This window comes from Pogoniulus pusillus, chromosome 39, assembly GCF_015220805.1.
Source record: "Pogoniulus pusillus isolate bPogPus1 chromosome 39, bPogPus1.pri, whole genome shotgun sequence".
Lineage (NCBI taxonomy): Eukaryota > Metazoa > Chordata > Aves > Piciformes > Lybiidae > Pogoniulus > Pogoniulus pusillus.
In genome coordinates, this window is record NC_087302.1 from 4,692,957 (window position 1) to 4,715,640 (window position 22,684).

General features: G+C 57.4%; 1 protein-coding gene across 1 annotated transcript in view; it reads left to right on the forward strand.

The window, feature by feature from the left end:
- Positions 1 to 4,499: 4,499 nt before the first annotated feature.
- RASSF5 (Ras association domain family member 5) overlaps positions 4,500 to 22,684 on the forward strand; it is a 40,815-nt gene continuing 22,630 nt past the window's right edge. Inside the window, exons 1-2 of the mRNA XM_064173893.1 lie at positions 4,500 to 4,863; positions 20,738 to 20,856. Coding sequence (XP_064029963.1) covers positions 4,536 to 4,863; positions 20,738 to 20,856 — 447 coding nt within the window. The 5' untranslated portion in view covers positions 4,500 to 4,535. The remainder of the gene's footprint in view (positions 4,864 to 20,737; positions 20,857 to 22,684) is intronic.

Below are 22,684 nucleotides of genomic sequence, written 5' to 3' on the forward strand. Positions count from 1 at the left end.
CCTGCAGCTGGGTCAGGGCAATGCCAAGCACAAATCCAGGCTGGGCAGTGCCAGGCTGGAGAGCAGCCCTGAGCAGAGGGACTTGGGGGTGCTGCTGGAGGAGAAGCTCAGCAGGAGCCAGCAGTGTGCACTTGCAGCCCAGAAAGCCAAGCAGAGCCTGGGCTGCAGCAGCAGTGTGGCCAGCAGGGCCAGGGAGGGGATTCTCCCCCTCTGCTCTGCTCTGCTGAGACCCCACCTGGAGTCCTGCATCCAGCTCTGGAGCCCCTGGGACAAGAGGGCTGTGGAGATGCTGGAGAGTGTCCAGAGCAGGGCCAGGAGGATGCTCAGAGGCTGCAGCAGCTCTGCTGTGAGCACAGACTGAAAGAGTTGGGGCTGTGCAGGCTGGAGCAGAGGAGGCTCCCAAGTGACCTTCTTGTGGCCTGCCAGGATCTGAAGGGGGCTCCAAAAAAGCTGGGGAGGGACTTTTGAGGCTGTGAGGGAGTGTCAGGAGTGGGGGGAATGGAGCAAAGCTGGAGGTGGGGAGAGTGAGGCTGGAGGTGAGGAGGAAGTTGTTGAGCAGGAGAGTGGTGAGAGGCTGGAATGGGTTGCCCAGGGAGGGGGTTGAGGCCCCATGGCTGGAGGTGTTTGAGGCCAGGCTGGCTGAGGCTGTGTGCAGCCTGCTCTAGGGTAGGGTGTCCCTGGGCATGGCAGGGGGTTGGCACTGGCTGCTCCTTGTGCTCCCTTCCAACCCTGACTGCTTCTATAATTCCTTGGATTCAATGGAGCTGTCCTGATTTGTACCAGCTGAGAGTTTGACCTGGAACTTGTTTGGCTGCAGCAGAAGGGGAATTTATTTCTTGGCCAAAAGGAAAAAAAGAGGAGTTTTTGCTAATAGCCTTTGTCATGCTTCAGCTGCCACAGCACAGCAGCTGCAAAGAGGGCTCCTGGAATCCAAATGGAACAGGAATTTTTCCTGCCAATGTTAATGAGGGTTTATTTCCCCCTGAAATATTTTAACCCTTGGCCCAAAAGAGCTTCCTGCAGAGGCAGTTGAGAAGGATAACAGCTTTGCCACAGCTCACATCCAGCTGTGAGCCAAGGCTTCCTGCAGTGATGGTAGATACTGCATTTTGCTGGGCTTCCCAGTTTGAGAGAGAGAGGAGAGAGAGTCCAGCAGAGGATGTGGAGATGCTGAGGGGTCCTGGACCATGTCTGTGAGGAGGAAAGGCTGAGAGCCCTGGGGCTGTTGGTCCTGGAGAAGAGCAGCTCCTGAGCAATGCTCAGCAAGAGCTACAGGACAAGAGGATGAGGACAGACACTTGCCAGTGGTGCCCAGTGACAGGACAAGGGACAAAGGGCTCACACTGGAATCCAGGAGGGTCTGTCTGAACAGGAGGAGAAATTTGTTTGGTGTGAGGGTGCTGGAGCCCTGGAACAGGCTGCCCAAGAGGTTGTGGAGTCTCCTCTGGAGAGATCCCAAACCCCACCCGACCACAGTGATCCTGGGCAGGCTGTTGTGGGTGCCTCTGCTTTAGCAGGGGGGTTGGATTGGATGACCTCCAGAGGTCCCTTCAACAACCCCCTCTTCCTGGATTCTGTCTCATCCTGGGTGATATTGGCACTAGAAGCTGAAGTCTGCAGCATCCCCAGCCAGCCCTGGCACAGCCACATCAGCTGCCAACAGGTGACCCATGGCAGATGGTTGCCCAGCATCAGGGATGTCAGCCTCTGCTGGAGCATCTCCAGGGGAAGTCGTCTGCAAGCTGCAGTCAGGCTGGACACACACCCTGGGCTCCAGGCACTGGGGATTTCCTGGGGGATGAGAGGAACAAAAGCCCTTGGGAGCTGCAGCAGATCCTCCTCTCCTCCTGGAGGAGGCTCAGGGCAGAGCTCATTGCTGTCTGCAGCTGCCTGCAGGGAGGCTATAGCCAGGTGGGGTTGGGCTCTGCTGCCAGGCAATCAGGGACAGACCAAGGGGACACAGCCTCAAGCTGTGCCAGGGCAGGTCTAGGCTGGATGTTAGGAGGAAGTTGTTGGCAGAGAGAGTGATTGGCATTGGAATGGGCTGCCCAGGGAGGTGGTGGAGTGGCTGTGGCTGGAGGTGTTGAAGCCAAGCCTGGCTGGGGCACTGAGTGCCATGGTGTGGTTGGTTGGGCAGGGCTGGGTGCTAGGTTGGGCTGGCTGAGCTTGGAGCTCTCTTCCACCCTGCCTGATTCTATGATTCTCTGATTCTCTTCTGCCTTACTCCTCCACTCTGACCCTGCAGAACTGGGACTGAAACTGTGCCCTGGGATGGCATTGGAAAAGCAAATGTCCAGAATGGTTTTAGCAGGTTGCCAGCCAGGTGCCAGGTAGATCTTTGCCCTCAGGAAGCTCATTTGCTTTCTTGCAGGTGATTAACAGCCTGGGGAGAAGACAGGCTAGAATCCTACTTTTCAGTGGTGGTGGGGGGAAGAATTTACCCAGGAGCAAATCTGCTGCTGTTGGCAGAAAGTGATTCAGAAACCTGAATGGGGAAGAGAAAAGAGCTTCCAAAAGGTTTAACTTGCTGCTGAGCACAGACCAGAACTGGATTTGCCCAAGCTGCATTATTGCCCTGTTAGTGTGAAGCTTGAATTAGTGACTGCTTATGGCACTGCTCTTCTGTAACCCAGAGTCAGTCTTTTAATCCATGCCTCAGATTAAAACCCTTGAAAAGGATTTAAACATCCTTGGCTTATCCTGTCCTCAGGAATGCAGGAGAGACATCAAATTCATCTTCCTCTGAGCCCAGCAGGCAGGAGTCATGCAGCCTTGTGCTGCAACCCCCCCCTCTTCACCCAGCTCAAAGAAGTTTCAGAGGTGATTCTGTCCAAATGAAGGACTTCAAACCAGTGTGACCCAGGACTGCAGAGCAGGGGTGGTCTGGGTTAGGTGGCTGGCACACAGCCTGGGCAAAGTCTTGTCACAAGAGGCATGGAATTGTTTTGCTTGGAAGAGACTTCTGAGATCATGGAGTCAAATCCAGCACTGCCATGGCCACACCTTTCATGAACACCTCCAGCAATGAGGAGTCCACCACCTCCCTGGACAGCCTCTTCCAATCCCTGACCACTCTTGCAGACAGGAAAGGTTTCTTCAACTCCAACCTAAAGCTTCCCTGGCACAATTTCAGGTCATTTCCTCTACTTCTATCACCTGATTCTAGAAAGAATCATAGAATCATAGGGTCAAGCAGGTTGGAAGAGAGATCCAAGCTCAGGCAGCCCAACCTAGCACCCAGCCCTGCCCAACCAACCACACCATGGCACTAAGTGCCCCAGCCAGGCTTGGCTTCAACACCTCCAGCCACAGCCACTCCACCACCTCCCTGGGCAGCCCATTCCAGTGCCAATCACTCTCTCTGCCAACAACTTCCTCCTCACATCCAGCCTAGACCTGCCCTGGCACAGCTTGAGGCTGTGTCCCCTTGTTCTGTTGCTGGCTGCCTGGCAGCAGAGCCCAACCCCACCTGGCCACAGCCTCCCTGCAGGCAGCTGCAGGCAGCAATGTCCCTCATGTTGTGCATGACTTGGGGTGACCATGTCACCATCTCTGTGTGCTGGGCTCCACCTGGACCCCGGGAGAAAGGCTGTAGCTCACTCTGTGCCTCTTGCAGGCAGTGAGGAAGGTGTGCTGGGGGGACCTCGGCATCGTGTGCCATGTCCAGGCTTTGAGTGCAGTGGAGGAGGGAGCCACTGAATAATCAGACTGGTGGAGTGGCAGAGGGACCAAGTAGCACCTGAGACAGACACCCCCAAAGCCTCCTCAGCCCAGGGCAGAGCGTTGCAGCCAGCCATGGGTGTCCTCAAGAGCTGGAGCCTGCTCGGAGCCCTATCAAAATGTGGCCATCAGGTTTTTTTTTCACTTTCACTTTTCCCACAGCCGCAGGAGCCTCGTCTGGGAGAGAGGAATTCCTTGGCTCTCCCTCCCTGCTGCCACTGCAGTGGGCAAATGTCCCTGGTTCCAGCTGTCCCCACAGCCTGGTCCGTGCAGATGCCTTCTGCCAGGAGAGGGTTTGCACCAGCCTGGTTCAGAGAAGTGTCCCACTCGAGATGTGACACCCTCCGTGAGGACGAAGCCCACCTCGGGGTGGGATGCGGCAGAGCTCAAGCAGCAGATGCTGGAGGAAGCCCCTGGCTGCGATTTCTGCTGTAGGATCCAGTCCCGAAGGGTCATCCAGGCAGATAAACTCCCGTGGGCAGTGCCCCGTGGAGAGATGTCCTGGGCGGGGAGGGAAGGGGCAGTTTGGTGGGAGTCCCCCGGGGGAATTTCGGAGAGGGAAAGCCCACGGGTAGCAAAGTTTCCGCGAAGAAGGACCGCGCGGGGAGTCCAACCAGGATGGGTTTCGCGGGGAGGGGACCCAAGGGTGGGTCCTCGGTGGGAAGAAAGGGGTATCCACGAGAGGGGTCTCCCGGGAAGCCGGTCCCGGTCCCCACCCCCCCACGCCATGTCTCCTCCCCGCCCCCCCCCACCCCCTCCCCGGGGCCGGTCCTAGGCGCCTGCGCTGCCCCACGCCCGCTCGGAGCTGCGAGCCCATGGCGTGGCCGGTCCTGTGCCCCCGTCCGCTGCCGCCCTCCGCTCCCGCTTCCATGCACCGGTGGCCGTCCGGCACTGCTGCCTCCCCCCTCCCCGAGCCCATGTGCGGCCGCTCCGGCGGGGCTAGAGCGACGGCAGCGGTTCGGCGGCGGCTTCGGCGACGCGGCGGAGCCCAGCGGCTGCTGCCCGACGTGAGGAGCATCTTCGGGGTCCCGCGGGAAGCGGCGGAACCCGGCCGAGGGCACAGCTTCGCCTTCCGACCCCCGCGGCGCGGCTGGTGCGACCTGTGCGGAGAGGCGGTGCGGGAGCGAGCGCTGCGCTGCGACTGTGAGTGCTGCTGCCCGCAGCCTGCCTGCGCCTCCCTGTCCTGCCCTCTGCCCGTGCCACTGTGCCCGCAGCCTGCCTGCGCCTCCCTGTCCTGCCCTCTGCCTGTGCCACTGCTGCCCGCAGCCTGCCTGCGCTTCCCTGTCCTGCCCTCTGCCCGTGCCACTGCGCCCGCAGCCTGCCTGTGCTTCCCTGTCCTGCCCTCTGCCTGTGCCACTGTGCCCACAGCCTGCCTGCGCTTCCCTGTCCTGCCCTCTGCCCGTGCCACTGTGCCTGCAGCCTGCCTGCGTTTCTCTGTCCTGCCCTCTGCCTGTGCCACTGTGCCCGCAGCCTGCCTGCGCTTCCCTGTCCTGCCCTCTGCCCGTGCCACTGTGCCCGCAGCCTGCCTGCGCCTCCCTGCCCTGCCCTCTGCTTCTGCCACTGTGCCCACAGCCTGCCTGCGCTTCCCTGTCCTGCCCTCTGCCTGTGCCACTGTGCCCGCAGCCTGCCTGCGCTTCCCTGTCCTGCCCTCTGCCTGTGCCACTGCTGCCCGCAGCCTGCCTGCGCTTCCCTGTCCTGCCCTCTGCCTGTGCCACTGTGCCCGCAGCCTGCCTGCGCCTCCCTGTCCTGCCCTCTGCCTGTGCCACTGTGCCCGCAGCCTGCCTGCATTTCTCTGTCCTGCTCTCCTGCCCTCTGCCTCTGCCACTGTGAGCGCTGCTGCCCGCGGCCTGCCTGAGTTTCTCTGTCCTGCCCCCTTGCCCTCTGCCAGCATCTCCTTCTCTTGCCCCCTTCCTGCACCCTGCCTGTGCTTCTGCCCTGCACTGCTGCCCGCTCCTGTCCCGCACACCTGCCTGCCCCTCACTGTCCCGCAACCCTGCCTGTATTGTGGCTGCACCTCTCTGTCCTGCACTCCAGTCCCTGGCCACATCCTCACCCCGGGCCGTTTGTCCCGTTCCTCAGCCCTGCCTGCACTCACTCCTGCCTGCACCCTTTCTCCCCCCGCAGCGGTGCTAGTCCCTCTCCTTTCCCTCCTCTTCTCCCCAGCTCTGCGATCCCAGACCCCAGTTGTGAGTTCTAGAGTGGCAGGGGAAGGAAACCTGCAGTTCTCGTGGGGAGGGCTCTACACTGAGCTGGGCTGTTCTGGGTTGGGGGGGTCCCCAGTGTCCCACTCGAGGAACTGGATGGGTGAAGGGACTGTGGCAAGGTCTTGCAAAGGCATCTCTGCGTCGGGCTCAGGTGCAGGGATTTGGGCAATGAAGCTCTTCCAGGAAGGAGGAGATTATCAGCTCAGCACTGGGCTTGTGAAGGGATTGGCATCAGCAGAGCATGGTGGGCAGGAGGGATTCTGGTTTGTGAAGCTTTATGGTGAGGTGTAAATTCTTCTAGAGTTAGTGCATTTGTCAGGCACCTTGAATTGTCCAAACTCGGGGTAAAAGAGCTTCTCATCTTCCTCAGGATGCCTGTTCCTCGTGTCAGACACACCCTGGGCTCCTTCTTCTGCTCCGCAGAAGAGGTTAATCTTTGCATCGTGTGGGAGGGCACACAGAGGGGCCAAACAAGGTGACTCAGTGGCTCTGTGCTCTGGGTCCCTTTGGCTCTGCTCTGATGCTCCTTGCAAAGGTGTGACCCACGCTAGTTGGTTGCAGCTGTGATGTGATGTGGGTGGGAAACGAGGAGCTGTGGTGTGCTGGGGAAGAGGAGGTTGGATCCTGCCTGTGTCATGGTTAACTCTGTAGCCTGTGCTGAGCTGGCTGCTGCCAGCAAACCTGCTCCTTGCCAGCTTGTCTCCTGCAGCAGGCTGCATGTGGACTTCAGTGGCTCCAAGGATTTGCTGGTTGGGGTGAGCTGAGCCTCTTGCTTCGGGCAGAAGCTTTTGATGCCAGTGCAGTCTACCCCAGGTTTGAGCCCGCAGGACCTCCCATACCCTCAGCAGCCACGTGGAGGGCAGGTAGTTGGTGCTGGTGGTTATTTGGGGTGAAGGAAAGAGCCATATCCTCCCCGTGGGCTCTGGGCTGGCTGCCCAGCTGGCAGCTCCAGAGGAGCTTTCATTGCTCTGGGGGCATTTTTGGGAAGGGGTGAAGGGGTTATACCAGGCACAGGCTGTGCCAGCAGCCTCTCTGGGGCAATTAGTCCCTTGCTCAGCCTGTTCTGCTCCTTCTTCCTCTTGGCTTTCCTTAGATTAGGAATCAATTAAACATCCCCGGTGGTGATTTGCATAGCATGAGCAGGGCTCTTGCAGGTGCCTCCTGGTGCCGTTTGGAAATGAGGAGAGATGGTCCCACCATATGGCCCTGCTGCAGCTCGTTAAGGTTTTAGCACTGGCTGCTGTTAATTAAATGTCACTTGGCCAGCACAAGGTGCCAGGGGAACGTGCCAGGGCTGGGGAACTCACTGTGTGAGGTGTTGATGAAAGAAGGTGATGGAAATGTGTTCAGTTTGGGGGCCCTCACTCCAAAGAGGACATTGAGGTGCTGGAGCATCTCCAGAGAGGTGTAACAGAGGTGGTGAAGGGTCTGGAGAACCAAACTGGGGGTATTTAGTCTGGAGAAAAGGAGGCTGAGAGGAGACCTCATTGCTGTCTACAGCTCCCTGGAAGACAGCTGGAGCAAGGTCTCTACTCACATGCAACAAATGAGAGGAGAAGAGGAAACAGCCTGAAGTTGTACCAGGGGAGGTTCAGGTCAGATGTTGGAAATGATTTCTTTTCCCAGAAGGGGTTGCCGAGCAGTGGAACAGGCTGCACAGGCAGTGGAGGAGTCACCAGCCCTGGAGGTATTTAAGGGACACTTAGATGTAGTGCTGAGGGCTGTGGTGCAGTGGCTGAGCAGAAGTGGTGGGACTGTGAGCTCTGGGTGAGTGCTTGGACTTGATGATCTCCAAGGTCTCACAGAAGCAGTCAGGGTTGGAAGGGAGCACAAGGAGCAGCCAGTTCCAACCCTCCTGCCATGCCCAGGGACACCCTACCCTAGAGCAGGCTGCACACAGCCTCAGCCAGCCTGGCCTCAAACACCTCCAGCCATGGGGCCTCAACCACCTCCCTGGGCAACCCATTCCAGCCTCTCACCACTCTCCTGCTCAACAACTTCCTCCTCACCTCCAGCCTCACTCTCCCCACCTCCACCTTTGCTCCATTCCCCCCACTCCTGACACTCCCTCACAGCCTCAAAAGTCCCTCCCCAGCTTTTTTGGATGCCCCCTTCAGACCCTGGCAGGCCACAAGAAGGTCCCCTGGGAGCCTCCTCTGCTCCAGCCTGCACAGCCCCAACTCTTGCAGTCTGTGCTCACAGCAGAGATGCTGCAGCCTCTGAGCATCCTCCTGGCCCTGCTCTGGACACTCTCCAGCATCTCCACAGCCTTCTTGTCCCAGAGGCTCCAGAGCTGGATGCAGCACTCCAGGTGGGGTCTGAGCAGAGCAGAGCAGAGGGGGAGAATCCCCTCCCTGGCCCTGCTGGCCACACTGCTGCTGCTGCAGCCCAGGCTCTGCTTGGCTTTCTGGGCTGCAAGTGCACACTGCTGGCTCCTGCTGAGCTTCTCCTCCAGCAGCACCCCCAAGTCCCTCTGCTCAGGGCTGCTCTCCAGCCTGGCACTGCCCAGCCTGGATTTGTGCTTGGCATTGCCCTGACCCAGCTGCAGGACCTTGCCCTTGGCCTTGTTGAACCTCCTGTGGTTGTCTTGTGCCCACCTCTGCAGCCTGTCCAACTCCCTCTGGATGGAGGAGGGTCCCTGTGGTTGGTCTCTTCCAACCTCAGCACTTCCATGACTCTCTGGCTCTAAACATGTTTTCTGCTGTACACCTTTGCTTTCTGCCTGCTGCTCCTGACCAATTCCCTCCAGCCCCAGTGAGTGCCAATGTGTTCCCTGCAGCTGGCAGCTCTGCCCTGGTTATCTGGAGCAAAACAAACTTTGTTGGGACTCTTGTCTTTCCTCAGCCACCCTGCAAAGCTCTCCAGGGGCTGATGTGTGAAACCCTGAGCCAAAGTAAGAGCTCCCAGGCTGTGGTGGTGGTGCAGGCACTATAAATAGTTGTTTGCAGGGACTTCTCCTCTGGCAGGGTAATTTTTTTCCACTGTTAGAGTCAAACGAACCTTTAAATAACTCTTATTTCCCTTTTCCTTTCAGAGGGGAATTATTGCAGCTGTGGGAGTAGTTCTGCCTCTCAAACTCCCCAAATAACCAGGCTGGGAGGGAGGGAGGGAGGAAGGAGGAGAAGGGAAACTGCACTGGAGATGCTCCTAAGATCATCTGGATTCCCTGACATCCCAATGGTGTATCCTAGGAGCTGCAGCTGGGATGTGCTCTCCTTCTATGCTTTCTTCTCCAGATGGGGGGCTGGGTGGAAAGAAGAGGGACAGAGATGTGACCAGTCCTAGGGTGAGGAACATTGGGTGACTTTCCTCAGCTATCTGGTAGGTCTGGCCTGTTCTGAACCAATCCCATGGCTCTGGAGCACTTTGGAGGAGGCCAACAGGTTCTGAATGAGTTTTTAGCTCAAGTCCTGGTTGTGAGGCATCTCCTGTCTAGTGCAGATGACTTTGTGCTGCTGGCAGCTGTCAAAGCTCCCCATTTCCTTGTGGGAATGTAAATGTGTCCTGCTGGCAGCAGTTTTCTCCAGCAAAGAAGCTGTTGGAAGTGAGGCAGGTTGTCAGAGAAGCATCTTTGGTGTTTGTTCTGGTGGGGCAGAGCAGAGTCATTTGAAGGCAGCGCTGACTAATGAGGCTTCAAAGCCTTCAGCTTGCTTTGTTTTGCTCTTTGCATTCATAGAATCACAGAATCAGGTAGGTTGGCAGAGAGCTCCAAGCTCAGCCAGCCCAACCTAGCACCCAGCCCTGCCCAACCAACCACACCATGGCACTAAGTGCCCCAGCCAGGCTTGGCTGCAACACCTCCAGCCACAGCCACTCCACCACCTCCCTGGGCAGCCCATTCCAGTGCCAATCACTCTCTCTGCCAACAACTTCCTCCTAACATCCAGCCTAGACCTGCCCTGGCACAACTTGAGGCTGTGTCCCCTTCTTCTGTCCCTGGCTGCCTGGGAGATGCATCTATTGCACATGGAATGGCCATGAATGGCCATGGAATGGCCACAGGTAGTTGGTTACAGGAGCTGTGGTCTCCCCAGCAGAGCAGAGCTGTGATGAGTTGCACCCTGACTGTGATGACCATGGGGTGACCATAGGATGCTGTTGGCTGAAGTGCTTCCTGGCAAGAAAATCACTCCAGCTCTCCATGACTCCCTGCTGGGAAGGTGGTTGTGAGGCACTGCCTGAGGAAAACCTCAGAGCACATCCAGCTCCTGATGGTCTGGGAGGCAGAAGCAGCTGTACCTGAAGTCAGGTTTTGACCTGTAGCTCCTGAGACGTGGCCCTGGTTGAGTGAAGCAATGCAGCAGGAGTCTGGGTTTGTGCCCCTGCTCTGAACCTCCTGGAGCAGTTAATTCTGTGCTCAAGCACAGGGCTAAATCAGGACCTGTTTCCTTAAGGAGGAAGCTGGTTAAGCACAAACCATTTCTTGTTCTACTTGGTAGAGCAAACTGCAGCCATGACATTATTGGCTCCCAAGCAGATGTTTGCTGAAGATAATGAATTCCTTAGCAGGTGTGGAGGCTCTTAAAAAGCCCAGCCCAGCCCAGCCCAGCCGTGCTGGGATGAAGCTCTGCTCGTGCTGCTGTGGTGCTTTTTCATCTGCTCTCCTCCCATGCCCTGTGGTGCCTCTGCTTGTGTCACTGTAAACAGCAATTGCCATCAGGTCATGGCACCCACAGTGCTTTGCATTCCTGTCCTATTGAGCTGGCCCAGACGGATTCCTGAGGCTTCTCCTGCTCCCAGGTGACTTGGGCAGGTTGGGATGGTGCTTGCCTGGCAGGTGCTGCTGAGGGCAGGTGAGGACAGGGTGGGGTGCTGAGGTGCATCCTGCCTGTTGAGGCTCTCCAGGGCAGGGTGTTCTTCTACCTAGGGGAGGGTTTGGGGGGACAGTGACCTGCCCAGAGCCCTGTCACAGGCTGCTGAGGCTCCTGGAATCACCCAGGTGTCCAGGGGCACCTTCCTTGCAGCATTCCAGTCTGGTGCCTTGGGAAGGATTTATGGAGAGAGACACCAGTCAAGGCTCCAGCTCTTACTCTGCAGGTTAGTTTTTGGGCTGTCCCTTTTCTTCCCCTCCTTTGTTCCTGGCCTAGTAGATTTGGGAGTCCTGATGGTGTTGGCTTGATAGTTGGACTTGACCTTAGAGGTCTTCTTTAACTTCAGTGAAGCTCAACATGAGCTACCAGTGTGCCCTTGCAACCAGTTGTATCCTGGGCTGCATTTGGTGTGTGGCCAGCAGGCTGAGAGCTGATTCCCCTCTCTGCTCCACTCTGCTGCAGACCCCACCTGGAGTACTGCATCCATTTCTGGAGCCCCTGGGACAAGAAGGATATGGAGATGCTGGAATGTGTACAGAAAAGGGCCACAAGGATGCTCAGAGGGCTGGAACAGCTCTGCTGGGAGGACAGACTGAGAGAATTGGGGCTGTTCAGTCTGGAGAAGAGAAGGCTCTGAGGAGACCTTCTTGTGGCCTTCCAGAGTCTGAAGTGGGCTACAGAAAAATTGGGGAGAGACTTTTTAGGATGTCAGATAGTGAAATTCCAAACTCACTATTGTTTTCCTCCATTTACCTGTCAGTAGTTATGACAGAGAACATGGGAGGGCTGGGGGATAGGTTGGACTGGATGATCTTGGAGGTCTCTTCCAACCTGGTTGATTCTATGATAGGACTGGGAATGAATGGAGCAAAACTAGAAGTGGGGAGATTCAGACTGGGTGTTAGGAAGAAGTTCTTCACCACTTGCTCCCCTTAGATAGGACAAGCAGCAGTGGATGGAAGCTGCAGCACAGGAGGTTGCAGCTCAACACAAGGGGGAACTTCTTGCCTGGAAGGGTCCCAGAGCCCTGGCACAGGCTGCCCAGAGAGGTTGTGGAGTGTCCTTGTGTGGAGCCTTTCCAGGCCTGTCTGGATGTGTTGCTGTGTGCCCTGAGCTGGATTGTGTGGTCCTGCTGTGGCAGGGAGGTTGGACTGGATGATCTCTTTGGGTCCCTTCCAACCCCTGACATCCTCTGAGCCTGTGATTTTGCCTGGATGTGTTCCTGTTTGACTACCTTTAGGTGATCCTGCTTGTCCTATGCCAGGGAGCAGTGAGCAGAGCCTGTCCCCCCCTCCTGACCCTCAGCCCTCAGATGGTTATAGACATTGATTAAATCCTCTCTCAGTCTTCTCTTCTCTAGACTAAGCAGCTCCAGGGCCCTCAGCCTCTCCTCCTCAGGCACTGCTCCAGTCCCCTCATCACCCCCATAGCCCTCTCCAGCAGCTCCCTGTCCCTCTTCACCTGGGGAGCCCAAAGCTGAACACAGTACTCAAGATGAGGTCTCAGCAGGGCAGAGTAGATGCAGAGGAGAACCTCCCTTGATCTGCTGGACACACTCTGCTTAATGCCCTCTAGGATCCCATGGGCCCTCTTGGCCACAAGGGCACATTGCTGCCCTGTATCAACTCTATAAAGGTAGTGAGTCGCTGCCTCGCCGTGCCCCTCGCCTGCGCCCCTCGCCCATGCTTCGCCTTGCTCCTCGCCCGTGCTCCTCGCCCATGCTTCGCCGTGCCCCTCGCCCATGCTTCGCCTTGCCCCTCGTCCTTGCCCCTCGCCTGCGCCCCTCGCCCATGCTTCGCCTTGCCCCTCGCCGTGCCCCTCGTCCGGTCCCTTTGCCGTGCCCCTCGTCCGTGCTTCTCGTCCTTGCTCCTCGCCCATGCTTTGCCGTGCCCCTCACCCGTGCTCCTCGTCCGTGCCCCTCGCCCATGCTTTGCCGTGCCCCTCGGCAGTGCCCCTCGCCCATGCTTCGCCTTGCCCCTCGTCCGTGCCTCTTGCCCGTGCTTCGCCTTGCCCCTCGTCCTTGCTTTTCGCCCATGCTTTGCCGTGCCCCTCGTCCGTGCCCCTTGCCCATGCTTTGCCGTGCCCCTCGTCTGTGCTCCTCGCCCATGCTCGTCCGTGCCCCTCGTCCGTGCCCCTCGCCCATGCTTCGCCTTGCCCCTCGTCCGGTCCCTTTGCCGTGCTCCTCGTCCGTGCCCCTCGCCGATTCCTCAGCTCCTCGAATTGAACCTTTGATTAAACATTGGACTTCTTCCTCTCCTCCTCCTCCTCCTCCTCCTCCTCCCTTTGACCTTTAGAAAGCTGCAGGGCGGACGCAGCTCTCTCGGGGAGGAGGTCGCAGGGAGCCCTCCCGGCGCGCCGCCGGCCCCTGCGCTTTCTCTCCCTAATCTCTTCCGTCGGCCTCTTTTTATCTTATCAAGCAAAAAGCCCCAGAAATAGAAAGTTTTCCATGGCCAACAGGACAAGCCCTAGAGATGCCCAAGCCCGGAGCAAGCTGCCTGTTGCCTTGCTACTCAAACCTCCCCCCCCCCCCCCCCCCCCCCCCAAACCCCCTAACAACGAAAGCAGCCCCTCGGAGAGCAGCAGGTTGTCAATGGCCAATGTCAGCCTCTTATCGCCGTGGGAGGAAAAGCTTCTCGTGGGAGCAGCCTTAGCTTGCAGCGGTGCTGGGCAGCAGCCCGTGGGGGCGAAGAGCTGCGCCCCCGGCGAGCGCTCAGTCTGCGCCGGGCGGGATGAGGGACGGCAGAGAGGGAGCCGCTGGCTGCTTCGGCTTCCTCGCAAAGAGGATTCGCGAACTGTTCAGGCACTTCCCCCAGAAAAAGGCTTGGGCTGAGGGGCTGCAGCTGCTGGGCAGGCCGAGCAGGGAGGGCTTGCTGCTCACAGGTAGGTAGGGATGGGAACTGGTGTGCTGGGGGGGGGAGCTGGAGGGTGTCCCTGCCCGTGGCAGGGGGGTTGGAACTGGGTGATCCTTGGTGGTCCTTTCCAAGCTGGACTGATTCTGTGATTCTAGCTGCTTGGTGGTGATGTGCTCTTGTGGCCAACAGGGTCAGTGGGATCCTGGGGGGATTAAGCAGAGTGTGTCCAGCAGAACAAGGGAGGTTCTCCTCTGCCTCTACTCTGCCCTGCTGAGACCTCATCTTGAGTACTGTGTTCAGTTTTGGGGTCCCTTCCAACCCCACCACTCTGGGATTCTGTGTAATGGCTCTGCCTGGCAGCTTGGGGGGCACTCCAAGTCTGGTGGTGGAGCAGGGAGCTCTCAGAGGGGTCACTGTGCCCAGGAGCTCTGCTCTGAACAGACAGCAAACTGCTCTCGGGCTTAGCTGTGTTTGCAAACAAACTAAACCCAAACCCACCTGATTCAGACTTAAAACTGTTGAGACCTCCAGTGGTGGAGCTGCAGACTTGAGGCAGGGATGGGACTGGGTCCTTGCTGGAGGAGGGGCAGTCCAGAAAGGACCTTAGAATCATAGAAACCATAGAATTAATTGTCAGGCTTGGAAGGGACCCCAAGGATCATCTATTTCCAGCCCCCTCTTGCCACAGGCAGGGACACCTCACACTAGATCAGACTTCTCAGGAAAGCAAAGCCCCCTCCCTGAGTTTGCTGTCTGCGTGGTGGAGCTGGTGGTGATGCTGTGGGTCCTACCTCGTCCTGTGGCAGGGGGAGGCACCCACCAGCTCTCAGTGATGTCACAAGGCCACATCCTGCAGCCCTCCCTGATGTTAGCCCAAGTGACATCAGGCATCTCCTCTGAGTGAGGGCAGAGCCACCGAGCCCTTGGTCTTAGCCAGCACAGGTTGCAAAATCAACCTTCAGGTGCAGGGCACATTTAAAGGTGTTGGTGAGCTGGGTGAAGGGCTCCAGAGCTGGGTGAAAGCCTCATTCTGCTGCACTGTTCACCTCCAGTGCTCAAGCATCTGCAGGGGCTCTCGTGACTTTCAAAACTCATTTTCTTCTTGGTTGTCTCTGAGCCTCTCCACGGTCCTGCTTTGGGAGCTTCTCTGATCTGCTGGTTTGCTTTTCTTGGAAATGAATGGCAGGGTCCTGGATGAAGCAGGAATTGGAGCTTTAGGGGAATCCCTGCAATCTCACCACTCAGTTCCCCCCTTGCTTTCCCCCCCTTGCTTTCCCCCCCTTGCTTTCCCCCCCTTGCTTTCCCCCCCTTGCTTTCCCCCCCTTGCTTTCCCCCCCTTGCTTTCCCCCCCCTTGCTTTCCCCCCCTTGCTTTCCCCCCCTTGCTTTCCCCCCCTTGCTTTCCCCCCCTTGCTTTCCCCCCCTTGCTTTCCCCCCCTTGCTTTCCCCCCCTTGCTTTCCCCCCCTTGCTTTCCCCCCCTTGCTTTCCCCCCCTTGCTTTCCCCCCCTTGCTTTCCCCCCCTTGCTTTCCCCCCCTTGCTTTCCCCCCCTTGCTTTCCCCCCCTTGCTTTCCCCCCCTTGCTTTCCCCCCCTTGCTTTCCCCCCCTTGCTTTCCCCCCCTTGCTTTCCCCCCCTTGCTTTCCCCCCCTTGCTTTCCCCCCCTTGCTTTCCCCCCCCTTGCTTTCCCCCCTTGCTTTCCCCCCCTTGCTTTCCCCCCCTTGCTTTCCCCCCCTTGCTTTCCCCCCCTTGCTTTCCCCCCCCCTCTCCCTTCTTTCTCTCCCCTCTTCCCCCCTCTCCCCTCTCTCTAACCTTTCTTTCTCTCCCCTCTCTCCCCTCTCTCCCCCCTCTCTCTCTCCCTTCTTTCTCTCCCCTCTCTCCCCCCTCTCCCCTCTCTCTCTCCCTTCTTTCTCTCCCCTCTTCCCCCCTCTCCCCTCTCTCTCTCTCCCTTCTTTCTCTCCCCTCTCCCCCCCCTCTCCCCTCTCTCTCCCTTCGTTCGCTCCCCTCTCTCCCCCCTCTCCCCTCTCTCTCTCCCTTCTTTCTCTCCCCTCTTCCCTGCCCATTTCCAAGTGTTTCTCTGTTGGAGCTGAACGGGAGCTATCTGCAAGCCCAAGTGGAGGCATCCTGCTGCTGCTGCTGCTGCTGCTGCCCTGGGCAGCCCTGCCACGTGTCTGCTTCGCAGAGCCCTGCTGGGCTCCCAGGCTTAGCTGGCTGCCGGATGCAGAGTGATTAGGTCTGCGGGTAGCTGCTGCTGACTAAGGAGGTGTCATACTTTAATCCCCTGGAGAAATGCCTGCCCCTAATGGGCCTGAGCCAGAGGTGTGACTGGCAGCTGGCATTTCTGTGGCCCTTGTTGGCTGTTTCAGGGCCCTCACTGTGTTCCTGCTGCAGCCTTCCCAGGCATAGAATCACAAAGCTGTTGAGGTTGGAAGAGACCTCAAAGAGCATCCAGTCCAAGCCATCAGCCCAGCACCACCATGGCCACTAAACCTTGGCCCCAAGTGCCATGGCCACACACCCTTCCAGGGATGAGGACTCCACCACCTCCCTGGGCAGCCTGTGCCAATCCCTGATCACTCTGACAGGAAAGAAATTCTTCCTGATCTCCAACCTAAAGCTCCCCTGGCACAATTCCAGGTCAATTCCTCTCTTCCTATCACATGAGACTAGGGAGAAGAGCCTAACCCCCACCTGATTCCAGCCTCTCAGGGAGCTGTAGAGAGCAATGAGGTCTCTCCTCAGCCTCCTTTTCTTCAGGCTGAACACCTTCCTCAGCTGCTCCTCCCCAGCCCTGTTCTCCAGACCCTTCACCAGCTTTGTTGCCCTTCTCTGTACAAACTCCAGCATCTCAGTGCCCTCAGTGTGAGATGCCCAAAACTGAACTCAGTATTCAAGGTGCAGATATTAAGTCCTGGGGGAGCAGGAGGCAGAGGCTCATTGCTGTCTACAGCTACCTGAAGGGAGGCTGTAGCCAGGTGGGGTTGGGCTCTGCTGCCAGGCAATCAGGGACAGACCAAGGGGACACAGCCTGAAGCTGTGCCAGGGCAGGTCTAGGCTGGATGTTTGGAGGAAGTTGTTGTCAGAGAGAGTGATTGGCACTGGAATGGGCTGCCCAGGGAGGTGGTGGAGTGGCTGTGGCTGGAGGTGTTGCAGCCAAGCCTGGCTGGGGCACTGAGTGCCATGGTGTGGTTGGTTGGGCAGGGCTGGGTGCTAGGTTGGGCTGGCTGAGCTTGGAGCTCTCTTCCAACCTGCTTCATTCTGTGATCTTAAAACTCCAGAAGAGCCTCTGCTGGCACCAGATGTTCTGCTGAACCTACAAGTGGAGCATCCTCACCTTGGCCCCTCCAGCAAAGCCTTGGCACATGCCCCACCCCTGCCCATCAAAGGGCTCTTCCAGTTGCTCTAAAGGTCACACATTTAATTACTGTATAACTGTGCAGCTTGGCTCTAATTAACCCCCAAAAGCAAGGCTCTCTCCTTCCCCTGGGCTCACTTGAGACAACTGACTTGGAATAAGAGGCTGACAGACAGCTCGTGCCAGATGAATGTGAAATGAGAAATGATTCCCTTCTCTCCCCTGGAGATTGATGTTGTTCCACCTCAGGCATCAGCTCCCAGCTCTTGTTCTTTTCTTCTTCTTGTTGTTGTTTGGTTTCTTTTCTTTATTTTAGGGGCATCCTAAAATCCACTGAGCAGCAATCTCTGCTTCTAGAGCACCTATGAGACATTCTTTTGCTTTCCTGCAATCTCTGAGCATTCATAACCAGTGACTCAAATGCTAAAAGGGGGAAAAAAAGGAGTATTTAAAAGCTGAGCTGGCTGGTTTAGAGCAGGGTGGCAGGGCTGGACACTCAATCTCATCTCTTCTGGAGTGTTTTCTCCTGCCTTTGCTTTTAGGATCTAATTATTGAATGAAATAGCAATGAGGGCAAGTGTAGAGCCTTGCATCTGGGAAAGAACAACCCCATGGACCAGGGTAGGTTGGGGACTGAGCTGTTGGAGAGCAATGCAAAGGAGAGGGACGTGCGTGGGGGGTCCTGGTGGTCAGAAGGATGCTCATGAGCCAGCAATGTGCTCTGGTGGCCAAAAAGGCCAAGGGCAGTCTGGGGTGTGTGGTCCTGAGAGAATAGAATCATAGAATGGTTTAGGTTGGAAGGGAGCTCAAAGCTCAGCCAGGTCCAACCCCTCTGCCATAGGCAGGGACACCTCCCACTAGAACAGGTTGCTCAAGGACTCATCCAGCCTGGTCCTGAACACCTCCAGGGAGGTTGTGGAGCACAGAAGCACCCAAGGTGATCTTTGATCACCTTGGGTGCTTCTGTGCTCCACAACCTCCCTGGGCAACCTGTGCCAGTGTCTTCACCACCCTCAACCTGTGCCAGTGTCTCACCACCCTCACTGAAAACAGCTTCCTAACATCCACTTTCAGTCTCCCCTCTGCCACTTCAAACCCATTCCTCCTCATCCTGTCATTCCAAGACCTTATCAATAGTCCCTCCCCAGCCCTCCTGTAGCCCTCTTCAGATCCTGCCAGGCCACTCCAAGGTCTCCTCCAAGCCTTCTCCTCTCCATCCTGCACAGCCCCAACTCTCTCAGCCTGTGCTCAGAGCAGAGCTGCTGCAGCCCTCTCAGCATCTTGGTGGCCTCCTCTGCACTGGCTCCAACACTTCCATGTCTTGCTTGTGCTGGGGGCTCCAGAACTGCCCCCAGGACTGCAGGTGGGGTGTGAGGAGAGCAGAGCCAAGGGGCAGAATCCCCTCCCTTGCCCTGCTGCCCACACTGCTCTTGCTGCAGCCCAGCACAGGGTTGACTGTGGTTCTCCTGAGGTTCTCCTTCCACTCTGCCCTGCCCTGCTGAGGCCATACCTGGAATGTTGTGTCCAGTTCTGGGCCCCTCAGTTCAAGAAGGACCTCAGGTAACTGCTTGACAGAGTCCAGCAGAGAGTCACAAAGCTGCAGCAGGCAGTGGAACACCTTCTGTGAGGTCAGGCTGAGGGAGCTGGGGCTGGGAGCTTGGAGCAGAGGAGCCTGAGGGCTGCCCTCACTGCTGTGATAAAGATGTGCAGGGCAGTGCTGGCAGGATGCAGCCAGGCTCTGCTCAGGGATGGCCAAGGGCAGGACAAGGGGCAGTGGGTGCTAGCTGGGGCAGAGGAGGTTTCACAGGAGCAGAAGGGCAAACTTTGTCACTATGAGGGTGGCAGAGCCCTGGAGCAGGCTGCCCAGAGAGGTTGTGGAGTCTCCTTCTCTGGAGAGATGCCAAAGCTGCCTGGATGTGTTCCTGTGTGACCTGTTCTAGGTGGTCCTGCTCTGGCAGGGGGGGTTGGGCTGGATGATCTCTAAGGTCCCTTCCAGCCCCTCACCTTCTGTGACTCTCTACTTTTCAGGTTGCTGACCGCCCTGGCATTTGGGGAGCATAAAAAGTCAACCTCATGTTGTTTGGACTAAGGTTAACAATTAAAAGGCTTGGAAGGGCTTCTTAAAGCAGCAGGAGGGTGCTAGATGCAGGCAGGCAGGAGAAGTCAGGGCTTGGGAGGACTGATAGCCACCAGGCTGTGCTAACTGGTGCCTGGTAGATGGAAGTGGCTGTGGGAGAGCAGGAGCCTGAGCAGAACGAGGGCACAGCCTGTCTGCAGAGCTGGGCATGCAGCTGGAACAGGCTGCCCAGGGAGGTGGAGCAGTCACTGCTGCTGGAGGTGCTCAAGCAAAGCGTGGGCAGGGCACTCAGTGGCATGGTTGAATGGCTGTGGTGGTCCCAGGTTGCAGGCTGCACTCCATGACCTTAGAGGTGTTTCCCAGCCTTAATGCTTCTAAGCTGAAGCCTCCCTTCCTTGTGAGGTGGCCAAGTCTGTGCTGCTGCTGCTGCTGCCACCCCCAAGGAGCAGGGCTGGGCAGTTGTGTACCCCATGGTTTGGGGGCACTTGAGCATACACTTCACTTTGGGTGTCCACATGGCAGCAGGTCAGGGAAAGGCAGCAGAGCCACTGCCTGGGCCACAGCATTGCAGCAAGGAGTGCAGATTTCCCTGGGGACAGGCTGTGGCAGCAAATTTTCCTCTGCATGAGTTGTTCTGGCACCTCTCTCCAGCTGCAGGGCACTGCCTGGCAATGGGATCACAGAACCATAGAAACATCCAGGTTGGCAAAGCCCCTCAGGATCCCCAGGTCACCTTCTCTTTTCCTCCTTTCAAACCAGCCCCAGGCAGATGATGTTCTTCTGACCACTGCAGATACCCTGAGGGCAAAGCTGCAGCATCTGCCAGTGCCAGCAGCCTGCCCCTGCCCTGCCCTGCCCTGAAGTTTCTCTCTCTGCTTCCAAGGGAATCACAGAACCACAGCACCATGCAGGCTGGCAAAGCCACTCAGGAGCACCAAGGCCAACCCAGAGCCCTACTCTGCACCATTCACCTTAAACCATAGCCCCAAGCACCACATCCAAACCACCCTGAAACACAGCCAGGCTGGGGGACTCCAGCACCTCCCTGGGCAGCTCATTCCACTCCCTCACCACTCTCTCCATGAAAAACTTTTTCCTAATATCCAATCTAAACCTGCCCAGCCTCAGCTTGAGGCCATTCCCCCTTCTGCCTCCAACAACAACCTGAAGGGAGGCTGTAGCCAGGTGGGGTTGGGCTCTTCTCCTCTGCAACCAGCAACAGAATAAGAGGACACAGCCTCAAGCTGTGCCAGGGCAGGTTCAGGCTGGATGTGAGGAGGAAGTTGTTGGCAGAGAGAGTGATTGGCACTGGAATGGGCTGCCCAGGGAGGTGGTGGAGTGGCTGTGGCTGGAGGTGTTGCAGCCAAGCCTGGCTGGGGCACTGAGTGCCATGGTCTGGTTGGTTGGGCAGGGCTGGGTGCTAGGTTGTGCTGGCTGAGCTTGGAGCTCTCTTCCAGCCTGCTTCATTCTATGATTCAATTCCCTATGAGCAGAGCCAAACAGCAGCCTCTCCCCAACATCCTTTCAGGTAGCTGTAGGGAGCAATGAGGTCTCCCCTCAGCCTCCTCTTCCTCCAGCTAAACAGCCCAGGGATGTGTGCCTGGGTGGCAGCTCTGCCTGCGCTGGTGCCCATGAGCACTGCTCTGCTCTCCATCAGCAGCCTGGTCCCCTGCTGGAGGCCAGGCTGTGGGTCTGGAGCCTGACTGTGCTTTCTCCCCTGCAGACTGCAGGTACACCTGCCACCAGGAGTGCCGTGGCCTCATCCAGCTGGATTGTCGCCATCCAGGCCAGTGCCAGAGCCAGCTCTCGCCCGAGGGCACCCTCCTGCCACCCTGCAGCCAGGTATGCTGGGGGGAGGGGGGCTCTAGGTGGGGTCAGCAGCCTGATGGTGGCCTACTGCATCTCCTTCAGAGACTGATTTCTGCTTCCTGAGGGGTTTTGCAGGAGGATGGTTTTGCCAGAGAGGTCATGGAGTCAGAGGATGGTTTAGGTTGGAAGGGGTCTCAGAGATCATCTCCTCTGGAGGTGTTCAAGAAAAGACTGAATGAGGCACTCAGTGCCATGGTCTGGTTGGTTGGGCAGGGCTGGGTGCTAGGTTGGGCTGGCTGAGCTTGGAGCTCTCTTCCAACCTGCCTGATTCTCTGACCTCCCTGCCACACCTCTCAACTAGCAGAGGTTGCTCAAGGGCTCATCCAACCTGGCTTTGAAAACCCCCAGGCAGGAGGCAGCCACAACCTGCCTGGACAATCTGTGCCAGCTTCCCCACCCTTGTACTGAAGAACTCCTTCCTCAGCTCCAGCCTAATCCTGCTCTGCCTCAGCTCCAAACCATTAACCTTGGCCTGTCTCTAGACACCCTAATGAAAAGTCTCTCTGCAGCCTTCCTGTAGGATCCCTTCAGGCACTGGCAGGCAGCTCTAAGGTCTCCTTAAAGTCTTCTCCTCTCCAGGCTGAACCCCCCCCCAGCTCCCTCAGCCTGTCCTGGGCAACCTGTTCCAGTATCTCTCCCCCCTCACTGTAGAGAATTCCTTTCTCTAGAGTAAATTCTTTCCAGGATGGTCTTGGGCTTCCCTCAGCAGTGTGGGACAAGGGTGATGGGTAGGAAAACCAGGAAGCCTTGCTGCCTCTTCAGGGTGCTAGCACCAGCTAGGTGTTATTGATGGTCCTAATAAGAGGCAGAGAGCCTGCACTCGGTGGCAGTTCATCACTCTGACAAGTCTCTGGTGTGATCCTGGGGAGGGGGGGGGAGGCATTTTGTGCTAAGGGAATAAAAGTCTTTCCAATAACAGCAGCAAAGAGCAAGCCATAAAACCAGCCCAAGGTCCTGGCTTGGGGGGGGGTCACACTTCTGAACCCTCTGTCTGGAGAGATTCTGTGCTGGGAAAGGCTGCAAGGGTAGGGAGGACCCAGGAAGGGAGGGGGGAGCTAGCTGGAGGGTGAGCAAGGGTAAGTCACTGCCATAAAGCTCTGTTATCATTTGTGGGTAATGGATAATCAGGGGAGAATCATCTCTAAGCCTACTTGATTGGAGCATACCTCCACGTTCCTGATGTCTTCTCTGAGCAGGTTTTGCTGCTCAGACAAGGAGGATGGAGGGAAAACAGAGGCAGTACCCCACAGAACCCCAGCATGGTTGGAGGGGGGGTTGGAAAGGGACCTCTGGAGATCATCCAGTCCAACCCTTTGCCAAGGCAGGGTCACCTAGGGAAGGTCATACAAGAACACATCCAGGTGGGTTTGGGATGTATTCAGAGATGGAGTCTCCAGCCTCTCTCTGGGCAGCCTGTGGAGATGGAGCTCTCTGTGTTCAAGTCTGTGCCCATTGCTCCTTGTCCTGTCCCTGGGCACCACTGAACAAAGCCTGCCCCCATTCTCCTGCCAGCCACCCTGTAAGTATTGATCAGCATTGATCAGATCCCTCCTCAGTCTTCTCTCCAGGCTAACCAGCCCCAATTCTCTCAGCCTTTCCTCCTCACAGAGATGTTTTTGTCCCCTCAGCATCTTTGTAGCCCTTCGCTGTCCACTCTCCAGCAAATCTTTGCCTTTCTTCAACTGGGGAGCCAAGAACTGGACACAACACTCCAGATGTGGCTTGAACAGGGCACAGTAGAGGCAGAACAGAACCTTCCTTGACCTGCTGCCCAGGGAGGTTGTGGATGCTGCCTCACACT